Genomic DNA, 17,734 nt, shown 5'->3' on the forward strand with positions numbered 1-17,734 from the left:
GTGAAGAAAAGAGTTATTCCACCTTTCTGATTCCTGATCCAGCAGAGCTGATCCAGCCAGTCACAGTCAGAGAAACAGGACTACACTGAAAAAACCCGTAATATGTAGCCAACATTTGGAAGAAGAATGTTTTCAAGACGACTTGGATAATAGCGCGTTGTGACAAACACCAGATACAGCACTGGGACTTGATCAACAGCTGATACCGCACCGTGATGTCACTAACCAGTAGGTGGCAGTAGTGTTCTTTGACAAACATGGATGCCTCCAGTAAAGCATTCACATGAAAATTACTCTGAATTAAAAACACTGATCATAATAATTTTATATTTAAAGTACTTTCAGAAGTTTGGATTCTGACCGGACTTTTCCTCTAAATGTCAGAGATGTTAAAGTTATTTCACATCCTTTAAGTTTATTATTAATTTAGGGAGATTTTTTGTTTTCTTTCTGACTTTAGTTGTTTTTTTAAAGCGTGTGTTTATCAGAAGTGCAAGGATCAAATGTGGGACTCTACTGACAGGAACCAGATCGTACTGGTCTGTAGTGAGCAGGGATGTTTTCCTCAGTCGATGGTTTCATTTGCTGCAGAGGAACAGAGAGCAGCTCAACGTTCTTCTACATCTAAAAGAAGAGTGGATCCAGAAGACAGCCTGATTTGAAGCCACGCCCCCTCGCTGCTCTACCTTTGAGCCAGGCAGTGCCGCCCTGCGGTCGCAGCTTTTACAGGTGCTGGTCATAAAATTAGAATATCATGAAAAAGTAGATTGATTTCAGTAATTCCATTTAAAAAGTGAAACTTGTATATTATATTCATACATTACATACAAACTCATATATTTCAGATGTTTATTTTGTTTAATTTTGATGATTACAAATGACAACAAATGAAAATCTCAAATTCATCATATCAGAAAATTAGAATATTACTGAAGACCAATAAAAACAAAGGATTTATAGAAATGTTGGCCAACTGAAAAGTATGAACATGAAAAGTATGAGCATGTACAGCACTCAGTATTTAGTTGGGCCTCCTTTGGCCTGTATTACTGCAGCAATGCGGCGTGGCATGGAGTCGATCAGTCTGTGGCACTGCTCAGGTGTTATGATAGCCCAGGTTGCTCTAATAGTGGCTTTTAGCTCTTCTGAATTGTTGGGTCTGGTGTATTGCATCTTCTTCTTCACAATACCCCATAGATTTTCTATGGGGTTAAGGTCAGGAGAGTTTGCTGGCCAATTAAGAACAGGGATACCATGGTCCTTCAACCAGGTACTGGTAGCTTTGGCACTGTGTGCAGGTGCCAAGTCCTGTTGGAAAATGAAATCTGCATCTCCAAAAAGTTGGTCAGCTGCAGGAAGCATGAAGTGCTCTAAAACTTCCTGGTATGTGGCTGCGTTGACCCTGGACCTCAGAAAACACAATGGACCAACACCAGCAGATGACATGGCACCCCAAACCATCACTGACTGTGGAAACTTTACACTGGACTTCAAGCAACGTGGATGAAGTGCCTCTCTTCTTTTCCTCCAGACTCTGGGACCTTGATTTCCAAAGGAAATGCAAAATTTACTTTCATCAGAGAACATGACTTTGGACCACTCACCAGCAGTCCAGTCCTGTTTCTCTTTAGCCCAGGCAAGACGCTTCTGACGCTGTCTGTGGTTCAAGAGTGGCTTGACACAAGGAATGCGACAGCAGAAACCCATGTCTTTCATACGTCTGTGTGTGGTGGTTCTTGAAGCACTCACTCCAGCTGCAGTCCACTCTTTGTGAATCTCCCCCACATTTTTGAAGGGGTTTTGTTTCACAATCCTCTCCAGGGTGCGGTTATCTCTCTTGCTTGTACACTTTTTTCGACCACATCTTTTCCTTCCCTTCGCCTCTCTATTAATGTGCTTGGACACTGAGCTCTGTGAACAGCCAGCCTCTTTAGCGATGACCTTTTGTGTCTTGCCCTCCTTGTGCAAGGTGTCGATGGTCGTCTTTTGGACAACTGTCAAGTCAGCAGTCTTCCCCATGATTGTGTAGCCTATAGAACTAGACTGAAAGACCATTTAAAGGCTTTTGCAGGTGGTTTGAGTTAATTAGCTGATTAGAGTGTGGCACCAGGGGCCATCAATTTTGAACCTTTTCACAATATTCTAATTTTCTGATATGATGAATTTGAGATTTTCATTTGTTGTCATTTGTAATCATCAAAATTAAACAAAATAAACATCTGAAATATATGAGTTTGTATGTAATGTATGAATATAATATACAAGTTTCACTTTTTAAATGGAATTACTGAAATCAATCTACTTTTTCATGATATTCTAATTTTATGACCAGCACCTGTAGTCTCCAAGCAGACGAAGGCATGATGAGGATCACAGTGTAGGAGATGGAAGGTACAGAGAGGGTCCGGGTAGAAGGAGCAGCATTCTGCCGCAGTGCCGCTGAGCCAGGCACGGCTACACCTGCTGCTGCTGCACCAGCCGTCTGTAATGAGGCAACACTTTACTCTCTGGGAGGTAGAGCGCCATCTCCAGGGCAACCAGGATGATGAACTCGAACGATATCAGCTCCTTCCTGCTGATCCTGAAGCGCTCCTCCAGCTTCTGCAGAGAAACCAAACACCTTCACTCAGTGGGGTTTAAGTATTTCTATTTAAGGCTTTTTGGTTTTAGAACTTTAGTTAAAGTTTGCTGATTTTTGTTTTGTTTGTTTTTTTGTTTTTTTTTGCAAACCTTTTATCCAGTCCGCCTTTATTATCCTCAGTCTTTAGCAGCGTTTTGCTACTTTAGCTAGCACACAGCGCACGTTAGCCTGATTACTGGTTGATGGATTCCATTAAAACCAGAAAGCTAGCTCCTATTTAAGCCGGGCATAAACTGTGCGATGTTTTCAATCGTTGCATGCAGCTTCAGCTTTAACTGTACGAAGAACCTTCAGAGTTTAAAAGTTCTCAGCTCACGATGTTTGTTCTCACACTGTGCAACCTGACGCTCTGATGCGATCTACCTGCTCACACTCCACGTCTAAAAACCAGGTGGGACTCAGCTCCTCAGTGAGATGGCGCTACTAGGACTCGTCTATCCGGAAGCCAAACGAGTAGAAGGGGAATATGAAGCTCACTAGAGTGAAACGAGCTGCCTTCGAAATTTGTGGAAAAAAGAAAAGTTGACGACGTTTTTGGACAAAGACACGGCTGAGCAAACGTGGCTTCTATGGTCTGTCAATTTTAAAGAAAGAACTGCATTTCACTCATTGCACCCCCGCCATGCTGCTGGGTTTTTAATCTGAGAGGAAGAAGAAGAAAAAGAATCCTTCGTTGTGCACTGAATGATTTGACTCATTTGACACTGGTTGTTAAAGGCTGATCGCCCCTCGTTACCCCCTGTAGGCTACACCACGCACTGTCAGGCTGAAAGTCGGCACGATTGAAAATTTCTCGCACGACTGGAGAATCGGCCCGAAAGGGAAAAAAAAAATTGTAGTGTACGCCCGACTTTAGCATCCGCTTCATTGGAACAAAGGTAAACGGTCACAGCGACGTACCCTGTCTGTTAATGATAGAAATGTTTCACAGATTTTATTTTTTTATACAGTAAGCTAATAGGTTCATATTGGACAAATATACAGAACGTAATAAATGTTTTATTTATAAATAAGCATCTAATTCAGTCTGTATTGAATACAGCTGGAACCACAAATAGAATATAATGATGTTTTCAAATCAGCATATAGAGGGAAAATTTGTTTTCCCCTTAAAGTTAATGGAAAGATTCTGTTAAATGAAGATAAAACAGGTTTTCAGGAAAATGATCATCAAATAATTGCCTGTTGATGAAATAGATCAATCAGCTTTAGATGCTAATAATAATAATTAAACTTTATTGATCTCACAATGGAGAAATTTTTTAAGGGTCTTTGCTCAGAGACACAGAGTGGCAGTCTGTGGGAGTGGGTTTCCAACTCACAACCTCAGGATTCCAAGCTCTGTGCCCTTTTTATTTTTTCCTTCTTGCTTTGATTCTGTTTTATCTTCCTGTATTTAATCATGTGAAGCACTTTGCATTGTCTTTGTGCTGAATAGTGCTATATGAATAAATTTGCCTTGCCTTGCCTAACTACTAACCATTACTCAATAACTTTGGTTCCTCTCAGTGAGACCTGACCAGACATATACCAGTTTTACCGTATGGAGCGATAAAGATTAGCTGAATGATGACAAACATCAGCCGATAAAGATTTATATCTATATAAAGACCAGTTTAGGGTGAATCTTTGTGATTTTGTCCACTTCAGGGAACCTCTGCAGCTCACTGAGGAAAACAAGCGGCACAAACTAGTTTCTATTTACTATAAAAACAGAATCTAAAAGCACCGACTTTGAAACCTCAAGCAAAGATGCGTTGCAGAAAATCACTCAGATTCTGCAGCTCAGCAATGCAAGGCGCACGTTTTCCGCTTGCTCAGACAGAACAGCCATATCAACACATGAGCAACCTGATCTGACAGCCCGACTGTGTCACTGAGGGGCGGAGACTCACGTCTATGAGGTGTTTGACCTCCTGTTTCTTCAGGTCACTGCTGATCTTAGCAGCCAGCAGGATGCAGGCAGCCGACACCAACTTCCTGTAAGAAAAGGGATATTTATGATATCTTTTAAAACTTCTAGAAACAGGTTCAACTGTGATTATCATTAAGCTTTGTGGATATTATAAGAGTCTTAACGGTAAAGTCCCCTTATTTTTTATCCCAATAAAACCAAACAACATGAAATAAACACAAGAGGGCGCAATTGTTCCAGTAAAGAGAGCGGCGGCGACAGCAAGAAATCTACAGTCAGTTCTGCAGTTAAAAACAGCCAGAAAGGTTTTAATTGACCTGTTCTGTTTGTTGAGGCGACCCTGCAGCACCAGCTTCTCAAAGTAGACGAACGCCATGGCGATGGTGACGGGCTGCAGGCCGCAGTCCTCCCCGACGATCCTCATCTCTCTCTTCAGGCTGTGGGGGGGACAGAGACAGCAGGGGTGAGGGGACGGCGGACCGAATTAAGACGCGTCTCCAGGTTGTTAAACTTTACCTGCGGATTTTACTGAGCGTGAGCTTAATGTGGGGGAACTTCTCCTTAAAGGTCTCGTTCATGTCTTTCTTCAGGTCAGACGGTTTGACGTACTCGATAACCGTCGTCTGAGGGGGAAGGAAACGAACAAAATGAGGAGAAAAAAAAGGATAAACAGAGGAAAACTGATCTCTGTGGTCTTGCTGGAGTGTAAGCAGAGGTAGTGAACCGTCAAACAACAGTCAGGAGGCTGCATGAGAACGTAAACAACAAGGGAGGAAAGATTTCTGCTATTAGAACAAGATCAGAGTCTGGAAAACTACTGAAAACATCAGGTTAGTCTATAGAAACATTCATGGATGTGGAGGAAACCCTTCAACCTGCCATGTCACAGAAATCATGTTCAGAGAATTTATTCTTATCGTAATTATTTACGAATGTGAACATTCTGCTCTTCCAAAGAATGTGTCCTTTGTCCATAAGGTGTAGATTTAGCGCAAAGTCTTGTCCAGAGGAGGGCGCTCTTCTGTGTTGGGTCATGCATCTGTTGAGAGGTTGTTTGGTTTCTCCAATATAAAGATCAGAGCATTCCTCACTGCATTGAACTGCAGACACCACTGCTGTGTCTGCTTTGTCTTTATGATGCACTGGTCTCTGTTTAAGGGTTTTGTTTGGTTTCAAATGTTCTGGGATTTTGAGTTTGGAGAAAATCCTGTTGAGTTTTTCAGAGATTCCAACAACATTTTTGCATTGAATTTTCTCACCGTTATGTTCTGCTGCGTGTCTTTTGGATTTCCTTTCTGATTATGAGAACAAGTTGTATTTTATGTCAACTCCTACAAGACACACTTTCTTCTCCAGAATGAGGAATGTCAAGCATCAGGTGAAGTTATACTTTGGCATCGGTTTCAGAAATAAGAAAATCTTTTAGCACCAGCATCAGATTGGGCAGGATGTCAAAGTGGCTGTTTGTTGGTGCTTGTCGGCTGCCATCTGCTGGTTGGAGCTAGGGGTGTAAATAATAATCGTTTTGTATCGATGCATCGATCCAACAGCCGACGATCCGATGCATCGATACGTCCGCAAGATAATCGATTCATGTTTTTTTTTCTCCGGTCTATTTTTATCCATTTGCTCCTGGGCGTAATTCTCCCCTCCCGTGCTGCGGTGGCGCTAAACCTATTTTGCCCTTCCTTCCTGTTTATACTCTTACAGCAGTGTGTTGCAGTGAGCTTGATGCAGACATTTTTAAATTATGCTCAGTATTGAAGCGTGGTCTGTGCTACACGCTGTGGGTCTAGATACGGCCGAGGCGGCGAGGAAGTGGGGGCGAGTTTAGTCCGACGGCGGAGGGACATGAGGGCCGAAAAGAGCGGAGATCCAGGTGGGAAAAGGGTCCCAGCGTTCTCACGGACCTCGCTCTTCTAGCGGGTCAAACTTCACCAGTTGTTTTCCGCAATTTCGGTCATAAAAACAAAACAAGCCGTCAGCTACAATTTTGGAGAGGTGCAGGAGAGCGTCTGTGGAGGGGTGTTATTATTTTTCAGTGAATGAGGTTTTAATAGGAATAGGTGGAGTGCAACTTTTCTACTTCTGCTACTTGCTGTTATTTCTCAAAAACAATAAATAACGCTATTAACACTTTCATTGATTTATTTCAAATTTGAAACATTGTCTAGCCTGTAAGGTAAATAAAAAAAAAAGAAACAATCGAATCGTATCGTGGCGTATTCTTGAGTATTGGAAATAATGGAGTCGAATCAAATCGATACTGAATCGAATCGCCATGATGGGAGGGATTTACACCCCTAGTTGGAGCTCCAAGCTTTCTTTCTGAAACAGGTTGTGGTATGATGCCTTCATTCTCGTAAAGTTACGACTTTATTCTCGCAGTATCACAACTTTATTCTCAAAATAAAAGAAATGAAAAAGAAAAATCTCCAACCTTGACCTAATACTGCGTCGTAGTAACTGTAATTGGTTTGAAAAATTCCCATATATTAATTAATAAGCCCTTTTGTCTAAGGTAACTTAGTTTTGACTCATATTTAGCACTTTGGGGGTTTTTAATAGTGGAATAATGTCTCAAAATGAAGAAAAGAACCCTGAGCTAATCTGTCCTCTTTCACTGGATGGTAATTCGAGGGTTAAAAGTAACAAACAAGTAAAATTTTTTATTTTTCTGTTGAAAAAACTATTAAAACATATAAATGAAAGCATGAAAGCAGCTGCTGTGGAATAAAGTACTGTTAACTTAGCAAAGACAGCAGGACTGAATCAAACGATAGCAGGGGCTACATTAATAAGCTATCTCCTTAACGATGTAATGACCCAATGATTTTAGACCTGCAGTTAGAAATCAGTAAAACGTCTTTAGATAAATTCAGTCTCCTGTAATGAATTTATCAGACTCAGGATGGTTAAAAGTAGTCAGAGTTGATGATCAAATATAAAATGAATGACAGCTTAAACTGTGATTCCTGGTCTCCAAAGGAGAACAGAGCAAAGGTGGAGAAGACAGACGGCGCCCCGCCCATGAGCTGGAGCAGATCTGACACGCAAATCTCAGCCTAAAGGGCTTAAAGGATCTGCTGCTAAAGCCTTGGAGCCGTCAGGCAGGTCGGCGCTGTTAGCCGGCGTCACACAGAGAACCCAGAGCAGGTTAGTCTGAGGTCTGCCTCAGCTGCAGCATCGACCGTCTGACACAGAGATCAGTAAAGGTGTCAAACAGCCTGCGGAGGTGAGAGGAGACATGAGCTGCTCCCAAAACCTAAAAATATGAGGCTGCCGTTTAATGAACACAGAGACTCTGAGTTCCTACCATGTAGGAGGCGAAGATCAGAACCCGCTTATGTTTCCCACAAGGCCACTGGGGGTCACTGAGGAGGTTGGGGTCGTATTCAGTCACATCTTCCACACCTGAAGAGCAAAGAAAAGAAAAATACTATCATTGCATTAAAGTGAAGCATGTAATTGGTTGTTATACATCAGAAAATGGATGCAGTAAAATAAAGATGGTCCTTAAAAATGAAAAGGCTAAACATGTGGAACGGAGAGAAAAAAGAAGAGCCACACTGATCTGCTGGTTTATCCAAAGATCCAAATGTGGAGAGTTTTGTCAAATTATACTGACGGCATCCTTTGGACAGATCAGACTCATATTGAGCCTTTTTAAAAACTTCAGAGATGTTTTGATGTGAAACCACAGGATGAACATATGTACTATATACACTATATATACTACTTTTCTGTTGATCACGTAACTCCATCTCCCCAAATGGTGCCTGCGCCATCTTTGTTATGAGTCGCCACTAGGACAAAACCCTTGATACTTTGTGAGGAGAGCTCTCGCTAACAGTTGTGTAGACTAGGGTATATGATATAAACCCACTTATTTTTCAATCAGCATTGCGTGTACCCACTTCTAAATCCCCAATCATCCACACTATTAAGCAGAATCTCTGAGCCAAATTGCCAGTTTTTTCCAAGGATGGTGAAGCCATCATCGAGGCTACTCTGCTTCTAATTGGCTCGTACTCACTGGCTTTACTGCTACATTGGTTAGCTGTAGGGATGACGACCAGTGAGCCAATCGGAGGCAGAGAGGGGCAGTTCATGCTGAGGTTAATATTGCTCACATACTATATAACATTTAAAAGTTTACTTTAAATGATCTGCCTTTAGGATTTGCAAAGAATCAGTAATATCACGCAAGCTAGTCATACAAGACTTTAATTTCCTAATTACAAAGGTCTTCCTAAATTAACATTAGCCAGCTAATGTTAACAATGCTACCCTGTAGAGTTAAGCCGAATGTCGATAGCCGCTCTGCCCCGCCATCCCTGTTGGACAAGTGAAGAGGAAGGTGCCTCTTCGCCCTTAAAGATGTCGGTACAACTTTGGATGAAGACATCAACTCAGCTGGTTAGGCGTGGCCATTTCTATTGTTGGACCTGGTAAATTATGGTAATAAAATGTCAGGCTCAACAATACTGGGTTCGGAGAAAAAAAAAAAAACCGGGTACCTTATACAGCTGAGATTATAAACTAGGGATGAAACGGTTTATGAAAACCGTCCGAACCGTTCGGTTCGACTGTCTCGGTTCGGTTTGCGTGTGTTGCGTTCGGTTCATGCGCTGCTCCTTTTTCTCATAGGCGAAGCGTTTACACTCCAGAGCAGAAGGTGGCGGTGCTGCGACCAAAGCCAACCACCAGTAGTAAACAAGAAGAAGAAGAAGCGAAGCAGCGTAGCCGGGTGTAGCAGAAAAAAAATCAGTTGTTGTGGAGAATTGTGTGGGTATGGCGAGTGGGAAAGAACAGGAGTTGGAAGACGCGCCAGCAGCACTTTATAGGTCTGCTGTATGGGACCACTTTGCATTTAGAGTGACCTACGATGACGGCGGAAAGAAAGTTGTGGATAAAAGTGCAACAGTGTGCAAGCATTGTGCAACACGTTTTGGTTATGCTAACAGCAACAGGACCAACATGTCAGGCTAACAATCAACATATACAGAACCGAAAACCGTGACCACTAAAACGGTTAACCGAACCGAACCGTGGATTTTGTGAACCGTTCCATCCTTCAATCACTTTGTTTTCTACTCTGGTCTTCAAGGCCACTTCCATGCATGTTTTAAGTCGGGCGTACACTATTTTTTGTCCTTTTCGGACCGATTCTTAAGTCATGCGAGAATTCTTCGATTGGGCTGAGTTTCAGCTTCGTCATGTGTCCTGTGTCATGTAGTATACAGGGGTTATAGAGGGGGGATTAGCCTCTCGCGACCACCTCTGGATGAGAAATCGTAAGGTCGTGAGAAAATCATATTTGGAATTCAGTCGGCCCAGCTGCAGTGGTCGTGGGCAAATCCTGCTGTTGAAGCAGAGCTACTAGCCGATTTACCAGAACCTCGAGCACTGCGCATGTGCAAACAAGGGACTTCTTCTTCTTCCAGATTGATGAGTCTGACCAGCTCTTAGCTCCCGGCTCCGAGTCCAACGTGTGGTTGTTTTAGGACGTACAAAATGAGCAGGTAGATCGAGCAGAGCATGGGGTCACACAGTGTGAGAACAAACATTGTGAGCCGTGAACTTTTAAAACCTGAGGTTTTAGCTGTAGTGGACTACAAACACTGAACATATTGCAGTGTATGCCCGGCTTTAGGTGTTTCTCTACACGATTCAGATGATTGCAGTTCAGCAAAGCCCGTTTATATGATATCAATTGATATCAGGTGTGAGAAGCTGGAAAACATCCCAGACATGCAGTGTCCAGAGGACCAGGGTTATAAAAACTGCAGGAAAGAGATTAAGTTTCAAAAACCAACACAGCAACATTTCCTAAAAGTGAAAACTGCCCCATGACTGTTTTCTGACCCTCTGTAAGTTTGGCATCACGGTCAGCAGCTAACTATCAGCACAAGGTGACTAAATGCATCAGCCTCCCATCTGTGTGTACATTACCTCGCATGTGAGCCGCCCCACATTCCACCCCACCCATACAGCTGCGTTACATTAAAAACAATCCCCCCGACCCTCCGTGTTTACAGATAAAGAGCGAGACAGACGGGGTCTAAAAACAAGGACAGATGTGTTTGAAACATTCTGACCCAAACTTCAGCACAGCTGTTCAACGTCCCGCCCTCCATCCTCCATTTGTTTTCACTTCCTGCGCCCTTCATCCGTCTTTTTATTTTTACCTTCCTGTCCTTCTGGTTTCACTTCCTGGATTAACTTTTTATATCTCATTTCAAGGAAACCATCAATAAACATCTCAGTATAAGATGACATAATGACTCATGAGATCTTCATTATTGTTTTTATGGAGCTTTCAGGATTTTACAACCAAAATGACTAAATTAAAACCTTTAAACGCGACAGACCCACGAGGAAGAAAACAAAACATTAATAAATTATGTTTTTATGGTAGTGCAAAAATTAATTTAATGGACCACAGATTAAGTGAATTTGGTGGCTTTCTTAAAAAAAAAAATCCATATTAGCTAATATTGTCCTTTGGAGACTATTTCAAATTAATAATTGCAAATTAAGGCCAGTCAATTCTTTCAAAAAGACCATTAAGCTCTCATTTTCAAAGACAAATGTTCTAAATATCATAAATAAATCACACTAGAACAAATTGAAATCTAAATAACTTACTTGAAGTGAGACACTTTGCCAATGCAATAAGACAATTTACATTTAAAATAATAATAAACATTTGCATTGACATATTTCAAGTGCATGTTATCTAATTATCTTATTTTAAGAGTAAATATTCTTATTTATTTATTTATTTATTTATTTATTTTATTTATTTCGAACAGACAGTAAAAACAATTAAGAAAGAAAAAAAAAAAAATTGAATGAAACAAACTTAAGAATGAAAGTATAAAACAAATTATTTTGCCCATGTGCATGTAAATTTTATATTTTCTGTTAGAAAAGGAGCAGGTAGAAGATACATCTTATAATGTCCTGCCCCTTTCCTACTTGTCAATTTATCCTCAATTAAATGTCAAAACATCAAAAAACCAAAAAAAAAAACACTTGTTTCCATTCCACATGATGTTTAGCCATGTACAATTATTTTAAGTTCTATTTATGTCATCAATTACATTATAGACTATTAAACAGTCATACAGTGTATTTTGAAATGAGCTCGGTTTTAATCAGTTTATTAAATTGGTTTGCATTTTGAATTTTTTTAAACTCGTCATTCAATCCATTCCAGATATTTACTCCACACACAGATAAACAAAAACTCTTTCTGGTTGTTTTAAAGTGTTGTTTTTTAAAGTATCCTTCACCTCTTAGATCATAACCCCCTTCTCTGTCACCAAACATTTCCTGTATATTGTGTGGAAGTTTCTCATTCCATTGGTAAAACCTTTTATTTATCTCCTCATATTAGGGTGAAATTAACCTTAATTTAAGAAATTTTTACCTATTCTAGATCATTTTTGCAGAGAAACAAGATATTTAAAAACAAACCAGGACTCTAAAGGTGCGTTCAGACCGCGTTTAGCTGTGATTTCTGCATTGGAGCTGGATCCGAGTGGTCGGATCCAGTTCTTTCTGATAAAAGCGAGTTTTTCCTCTCCACTCCAATGCATGCACGCTGTGCATTACTTCGCTGCAGAGTCAGCGAAACAATCAGCTGGTTCATAGATAGAAAACTTTTTCTTTTTAAACCAATCTGACTGGATGATCTGATTAAACAATCTCTGCAAAGTGACCTGGGATGATGAGTCGTGAATTGGAGCAATAGAAATAAACTGAACTAAAAGGTGTGTTTTGCTTCTTCTATGACACTTAAATAGCTCATAAAAGGATCCACTGTCTATTCCTACTTTCCCTCGTATGTATGCAGGGGAGCTGGTGCCTATTTTACTCTATTCTGGGGGAAAGACGGGGAAGACGCTGGAAAGGTCACTATTCTATCACTTCTTTAGGAGTGTTGGCCTGTGAGCTTGTGCTCTGAGAAGGTTGCAAATACTCAGAACGCTCCCCGGGCGCCACATAATGGCAGCCCACTGCTCCTCAAGGAAATGGGTTAAATGCAAATAGTTAATTTCTCTATTGGGAGATCAATAAAGTTCTATTTAAACTAAAATGGTTCCTCAGATCCCTAACGTTCGCATTCATGATGCAGCAATTAGAAAGAGGCAGCGTGGGTGAAAAGGGTCTCCATGGATGAGATCCAGGGGGGACAAAAAGACACTGATGACTCAGAAAATACACAACAGTTCATTTTGGATTAAAAAAAGACTGATGTGACAAACACTGAGGTGTAAAACCAAACCTGAAGCTAACGGCACTGAAACAAATCAACTCAGGCTGACAGCCGGACACGGTGGTGGTGGTGTGATGATGTGGCTTTGATACACAGGACTTTGAGGACGCACCATAATGGATGAAAAAATGAATTTTGCTTTCTACTAGAAGATCTAAAAGGCTGATGACCAGGTTTAAAATCATTGGGAAGCAGCTGTTCCAACCGGTGCAGTTCCGAATTCTCCCGAGTGGTGCACGACTTTATACGAGTGAATAAAGTGACTGTGATTGGTCGATTATCAAGGGGGCGGGATTTTTGTGGTGGAAGGTTCGCAAGCAAGTTTGGTTGTGGCCGGTTTGTTGGAAGCATCCTGCTAACCAGTTAGCATCTTAGTGCTAGCAGGTTCCCAATGGGAAATTCCATTGGGACCAAGTAGCACTAAATTGGTGACTTAGAAACGACGCTGTCAAGGAACGCTATGGACAGCGGAAACATGCAAGAGGAGGAGAGTTTAGTGTCGGAGGTCGTGGATGAGTCTCCTCCGTCATCCATTTTTTATTTAGAGGAGGAAAGCGGGGACGAAGATGTTGTGGAAGAGGACGCCAGGGCGGCAGAAGCTTGGTTTGGTGTAGAAGGCTTCCAGCCGTACATGTTTGAGCCCTTGCCTCGCAACGCTGCCAGTTCTGTTAGCTCTACGCCTGCAGAAGACACAGACGTCCATCCCCGTGAACACTGGGACGCAACTCAATGGGAAAGGAAAGGATTCTGGTTTCAACCGTTGCGTATATTAGCTGCGACATGTGAATCAAGATGCTATGACCGAAAAAATGCGATTGACAGATGACTGTTGATATATGATTGGCTGAATTTAGGTGTTCAGGCTGACGTAGAACTAACTGGCCTGCAGAAGATAACGAAAAAGACACAGATTTTATGACAGGATTATTTTTTTTATTTTTTTAAATAGTCGTCTGATAAAGAGTACATTTATATACATGTTTAAGCCAGAATGATTTGACATTTAAGTATGACTTCCCTACGACTTTAAAGTCAGTTAAATTTTAGAGCCACTGATATTAAGCAAAACAATCCAGAGGGCCAAAATGAAACTCCCAATTTATTCACATTAGTGTAAAACAATCATTTACATTTAACAAAAACGCCTAAAGAGGAAAGAAGTTTTCCACAGTGCTGATTTAAGTTTTCCCATGAAAACGAAAAAAGTGATTTTTTTATCAACCAAGTTTATCGTTGTTTGGTAATAAAACCCTGAAGAAGTCTAAACAGTGAGTGCAAATGTCTGCTTAGCTCTGAGCTTTTTCCTCCTCGTTAGCAAAGTTACAAAGTTAACAATAAAATAACAAAGCAAGAAGCGGCTGAGGCCAAAGATTCATCAACAACTTGATAAAAAAAAGGGACAAAAGATTTCTTTGATGAAAGAGTAGAAAACAAAGAAACAGGTTTTAAGTTTCTAAAGAAGCAAAGAAAGCCGGACATCTATCAACACTTTAGTCAAATGTTCTTCTGCAAAAAGTGAAGCTTTTACTGATCTAATTGCTAATCAGCATAGATTTCCTATGAGCTGCAGAAAACATGGACTGTGGTCAGACGGATCAGAAACCGACACGAAGGAGGGAAGATAAACAGAAGCGTTCAGACTGAGGTCAGCAACGAACTCCTGAGGTCAGAGATGTTAGAGAAACAAACTCATCTTTTCCAGGGAGAAAGACGTTTCAAAGGTGAGACAGAAGAGGCTAAACACTCCAACGCAAAACTGATACGGAGGAAACTGAACTGATGAGGTCACAGGACTCTGGATAGACAATAATAGCTCTATATCATCTAAGCTGAAACAATTCTTCAGATTAATCCATTATTGAAATAATCATCAACTAATTCAGTAATCGACTAATCACTAACTTTATTATAGAGACTCTAAAACAAGCCTTTAGATGATAGAGGGACCTGCTTAGAGCAGGATTTAAAGGAAAATTGTAAAAAGAAATATATAAACATTTTGCATTTTGATCAGTCAGTATGCTCTATCAAGAAATCCTGAAGTAGAAAAGTTTGAGTTTCACCTATTTTAATTTTGTAAAAAGTCTTCAAGGAACCTTTTGCTTTGTGATTATTGAAGCTATAGAGGACGATCCTTTAGGGCTGGGCGATAATTCAATAACGCTATATATATCGATCGATAGACGTGTGGCGCAATAGAAAAAAAGAGGGTTGATAAAAGTTCGATAAAAAAGAAACGCAGTTTTCCTTCCTTCTCATTGTAGCCTAGCATGTAGGTTTATGCTAGTCACTGCTTCCTCCCAACCAATCGCAATCGCGGACCCAGGCACGCCGTCACCAAGCGCCGCCCTCTCAAACCACAACACAGAGCACATGAAGATGTCGCAGCAAGGAGAGGCGGAGGAAATTGTTCCAAAGAAGGTTTTTTGTAGTTCGGCAGTCTGGCAGTATTTCGGTCATGGCAAGTCGGACCAAAAACAAACCACAGTCATCTGTAAAATGTGTCGGGAACCAGTGAAAACCAAGTCTGATAACACAACCAACTTTTTTTTTTTTTTTTATCATCTCAGCCGCTCACACCCGCAGGAGTACGAGCTGTGTAGGCCCCGACGCGGCTCTCCTCCGAGGAATCTTCGGGAAAATATATATATTAAGTTCTGGGCAGTTTCCCACGTAGTTCTAACAATTGAGAGAAAAATGCTGAGGGGCCAGAAACTTCAAAGTAATAACTCAGGTTAAAGCAGGAAACGGGGGCGGCGGTGGAGTTTAATAACATAACCCAGGTCTCTTACGTTATTTTTCTTTAAAACAATTCTGTTGTGGTTAAAAAAGTTGGTTAAATAAAGATTTAATTCGAAGTCTGTGTTTGTGTTTTTTATTAAAATTAAATCATTTAGCAATATTATAAAAAGTCCAGGCAGAGCTGCACATAAAATATGGTTTCAAATCTTTTCAATAATTATCGATATCGATCAATATGCATTTTTTTTATCGATATGCTTTTTTTCTATATCGCCCAGCCCTACGATCTTTTATTTCTGGGTGGATCATCTAAATTAGTGGTCATCCTAACTGGTGATATGTTTACATAAGGTCGTCCTATGTGCTCGTCCCGTTAGCGAACTCATTCTGTGCAATTTCAGGCATATATCTGTGATGAGCTACGGTTTCAGACAGTCATTGAAGCTCACCTTTCTCCCCGCGATTCTTTTAAAATGGCCGAGGGCTGGAAGAGAAAAAGGGTCTATGAAGTGTATGAGAGGAAAAGAAAGGCCTCGGAAGAGGCGGAAATATCCCAGAATGCTTTTTACTCTCAAAGCATTATGCTATATTTGTTGTCCCACCGGCTCGCTGTCACTAGACAGGGACTAATAAAGATAGCGCAGGCACCGCGGAGTGGAGGAGGAGTTATGTGACCAACGGGGAGTAAAGGGCTGGTTATCCTCCCCCAGCAGAGTGTTTCAGTTAGCTTGTCGCAGGTATAAAATAGATATTTTAGATTAATGCCCAATATTGAAGCGTGGTCCGCGCTATGTTATTCCACGCCACAACGCAAGAGGGGCAATCAGGAACTAGCTGTGGGTCTAGATACGGCCGAGGCGGTGAGGAAGTAGGGGCAAGTTTGTGCGACAATGGAGGGACATGAGGGCCAAAAAGAGCAGGGATCCAGGTGGAAAAAAGTGTCACGAGTCGTTTTCCACAATGGTGGCCATACAAACAAAACAAGCCGGTAAGAACCCAAACAGGAAATACGCATAGTGTAGAGCGGATGTAGATTTGACCAATCAGAGGCCTCCTGTCTGCAGGTCACTAACATTTTTGGAGAGGTGCAGCAGAGTGTCTGTGGAAGGGGTGGGGCATATCTGCAGACGACCTGGTTTCTGAGTATAAACCAGCCCTAAAAAGCAGTGATCATCTGTCCAAACGGTCAGTTAACTGAGTTTAATATAAAGTCCACTATATAGTCCCCGCTCTATATAGTGATAGAGGGATTTAGGGGTTATAAGCTTATATAAGCAAGGAGAACAGCAACTTTTAAACAGAGTGTGCATCAGGAGAAACTTGCTTCTTTTTTTTTTTAGAGTGGAGAGGGCGGGTCTTTTAAAGCAATTCTAGAAAATTCTCCTTTAATCGACTTATTGAAAAAACAAAGAAATAAGAGTCATTTAATTTACACTCTAAGCTCTTTTAAACTTTTATTCTTATTCCTTTTTCTCAGAGCCGTCCTATGGGACAGAACCACCCAGGATGTTCCAGAATCTGCTCCTAACTTAGGCTAACGTAGATCATTGGTGCTAGTTTGCATCGGTTACCCAGGTCCAGTCCCACGGTGCTGCTCAGTCGGCTGGGGGGGTGACTCCTGCCAGGGATGCTGTGTGTGCTCCTGGACATGGGGATCTGCAGCGTCAGGTTGCTGGCCGATGATGGCTTCTGCCTCACCAGAGCGTTAGTGGGATACAGGAACTGGGCGTAGGACACAGACTGAGAGAGAGAGAGAGAGAGTGAGGGGGCAGCAGAGGGACGGATACCTCTGGGTGGGAACCAGCAGAGACACCTACCCTCCCATAAGAGTCCAGCTGGAAGCCCTCAAGCCCCGGCAGCATCTCCAGGGTGGTGGAAATGTTCCCAGAAGAGTGTCTCCTCCTGGTGTGGTTTAATGTGGGGTCACTGAACAGAGACAGGAGGGGATCACTGGGCTGACAGAAAAATAAACAACATTTCTAAGACGTCCAGACTCCGATTTATGGTGAGTCTGCAGAATATAAACTGGAAAAAAGCAGCTTTGATTTCATTTTAGTATAAAAGCTGCAGGTGAAGCACAAGTGAAATAAAACCTGGACCTTATCGGTCACAGTCAGCTAAATTAAACTTCATTAAAGCTGTTTAATCA

The 17,734-nt window shown here is 41.5% G+C and overlaps 1 protein-coding gene across 1 annotated transcript in view; it reads right to left on the bottom strand.

Moving 5' to 3' along the window:
• Positions 1 to 693: 693 nt before the first annotated feature.
• cables2b (Cdk5 and Abl enzyme substrate 2b) overlaps positions 694 to 17,734 on the bottom strand; it is a 65,640-nt gene continuing 48,599 nt past the window's right edge. The window contains exons 4-11 of the mRNA XM_038306609.1: positions 17,403 to 17,511; positions 17,157 to 17,325; positions 7,873 to 7,970; positions 5,073 to 5,179; positions 4,874 to 4,993; positions 4,537 to 4,621; positions 2,341 to 2,601; positions 694 to 726 (exon numbers count right to left, since the gene is read on the bottom strand). Coding sequence (XP_038162537.1) covers positions 2,455 to 2,601; positions 4,537 to 4,621; positions 4,874 to 4,993; positions 5,073 to 5,179; positions 7,873 to 7,970; positions 17,157 to 17,325; positions 17,403 to 17,511 — 835 coding nt within the window. The 3' untranslated portion in view covers positions 694 to 726; positions 2,341 to 2,454. The remainder of the gene's footprint in view (positions 727 to 2,340; positions 2,602 to 4,536; positions 4,622 to 4,873; positions 4,994 to 5,072; positions 5,180 to 7,872; positions 7,971 to 17,156; positions 17,326 to 17,402; positions 17,512 to 17,734) is intronic.

Source organism: Cyprinodon tularosa, unplaced genomic scaffold (assembly GCF_016077235.1).
Source record: "Cyprinodon tularosa strain WSP-4 unplaced genomic scaffold, ASM1607723v1 ctg587, whole genome shotgun sequence".
NCBI lineage: Eukaryota > Metazoa > Chordata > Actinopteri > Cyprinodontiformes > Cyprinodontidae > Cyprinodon > Cyprinodon tularosa.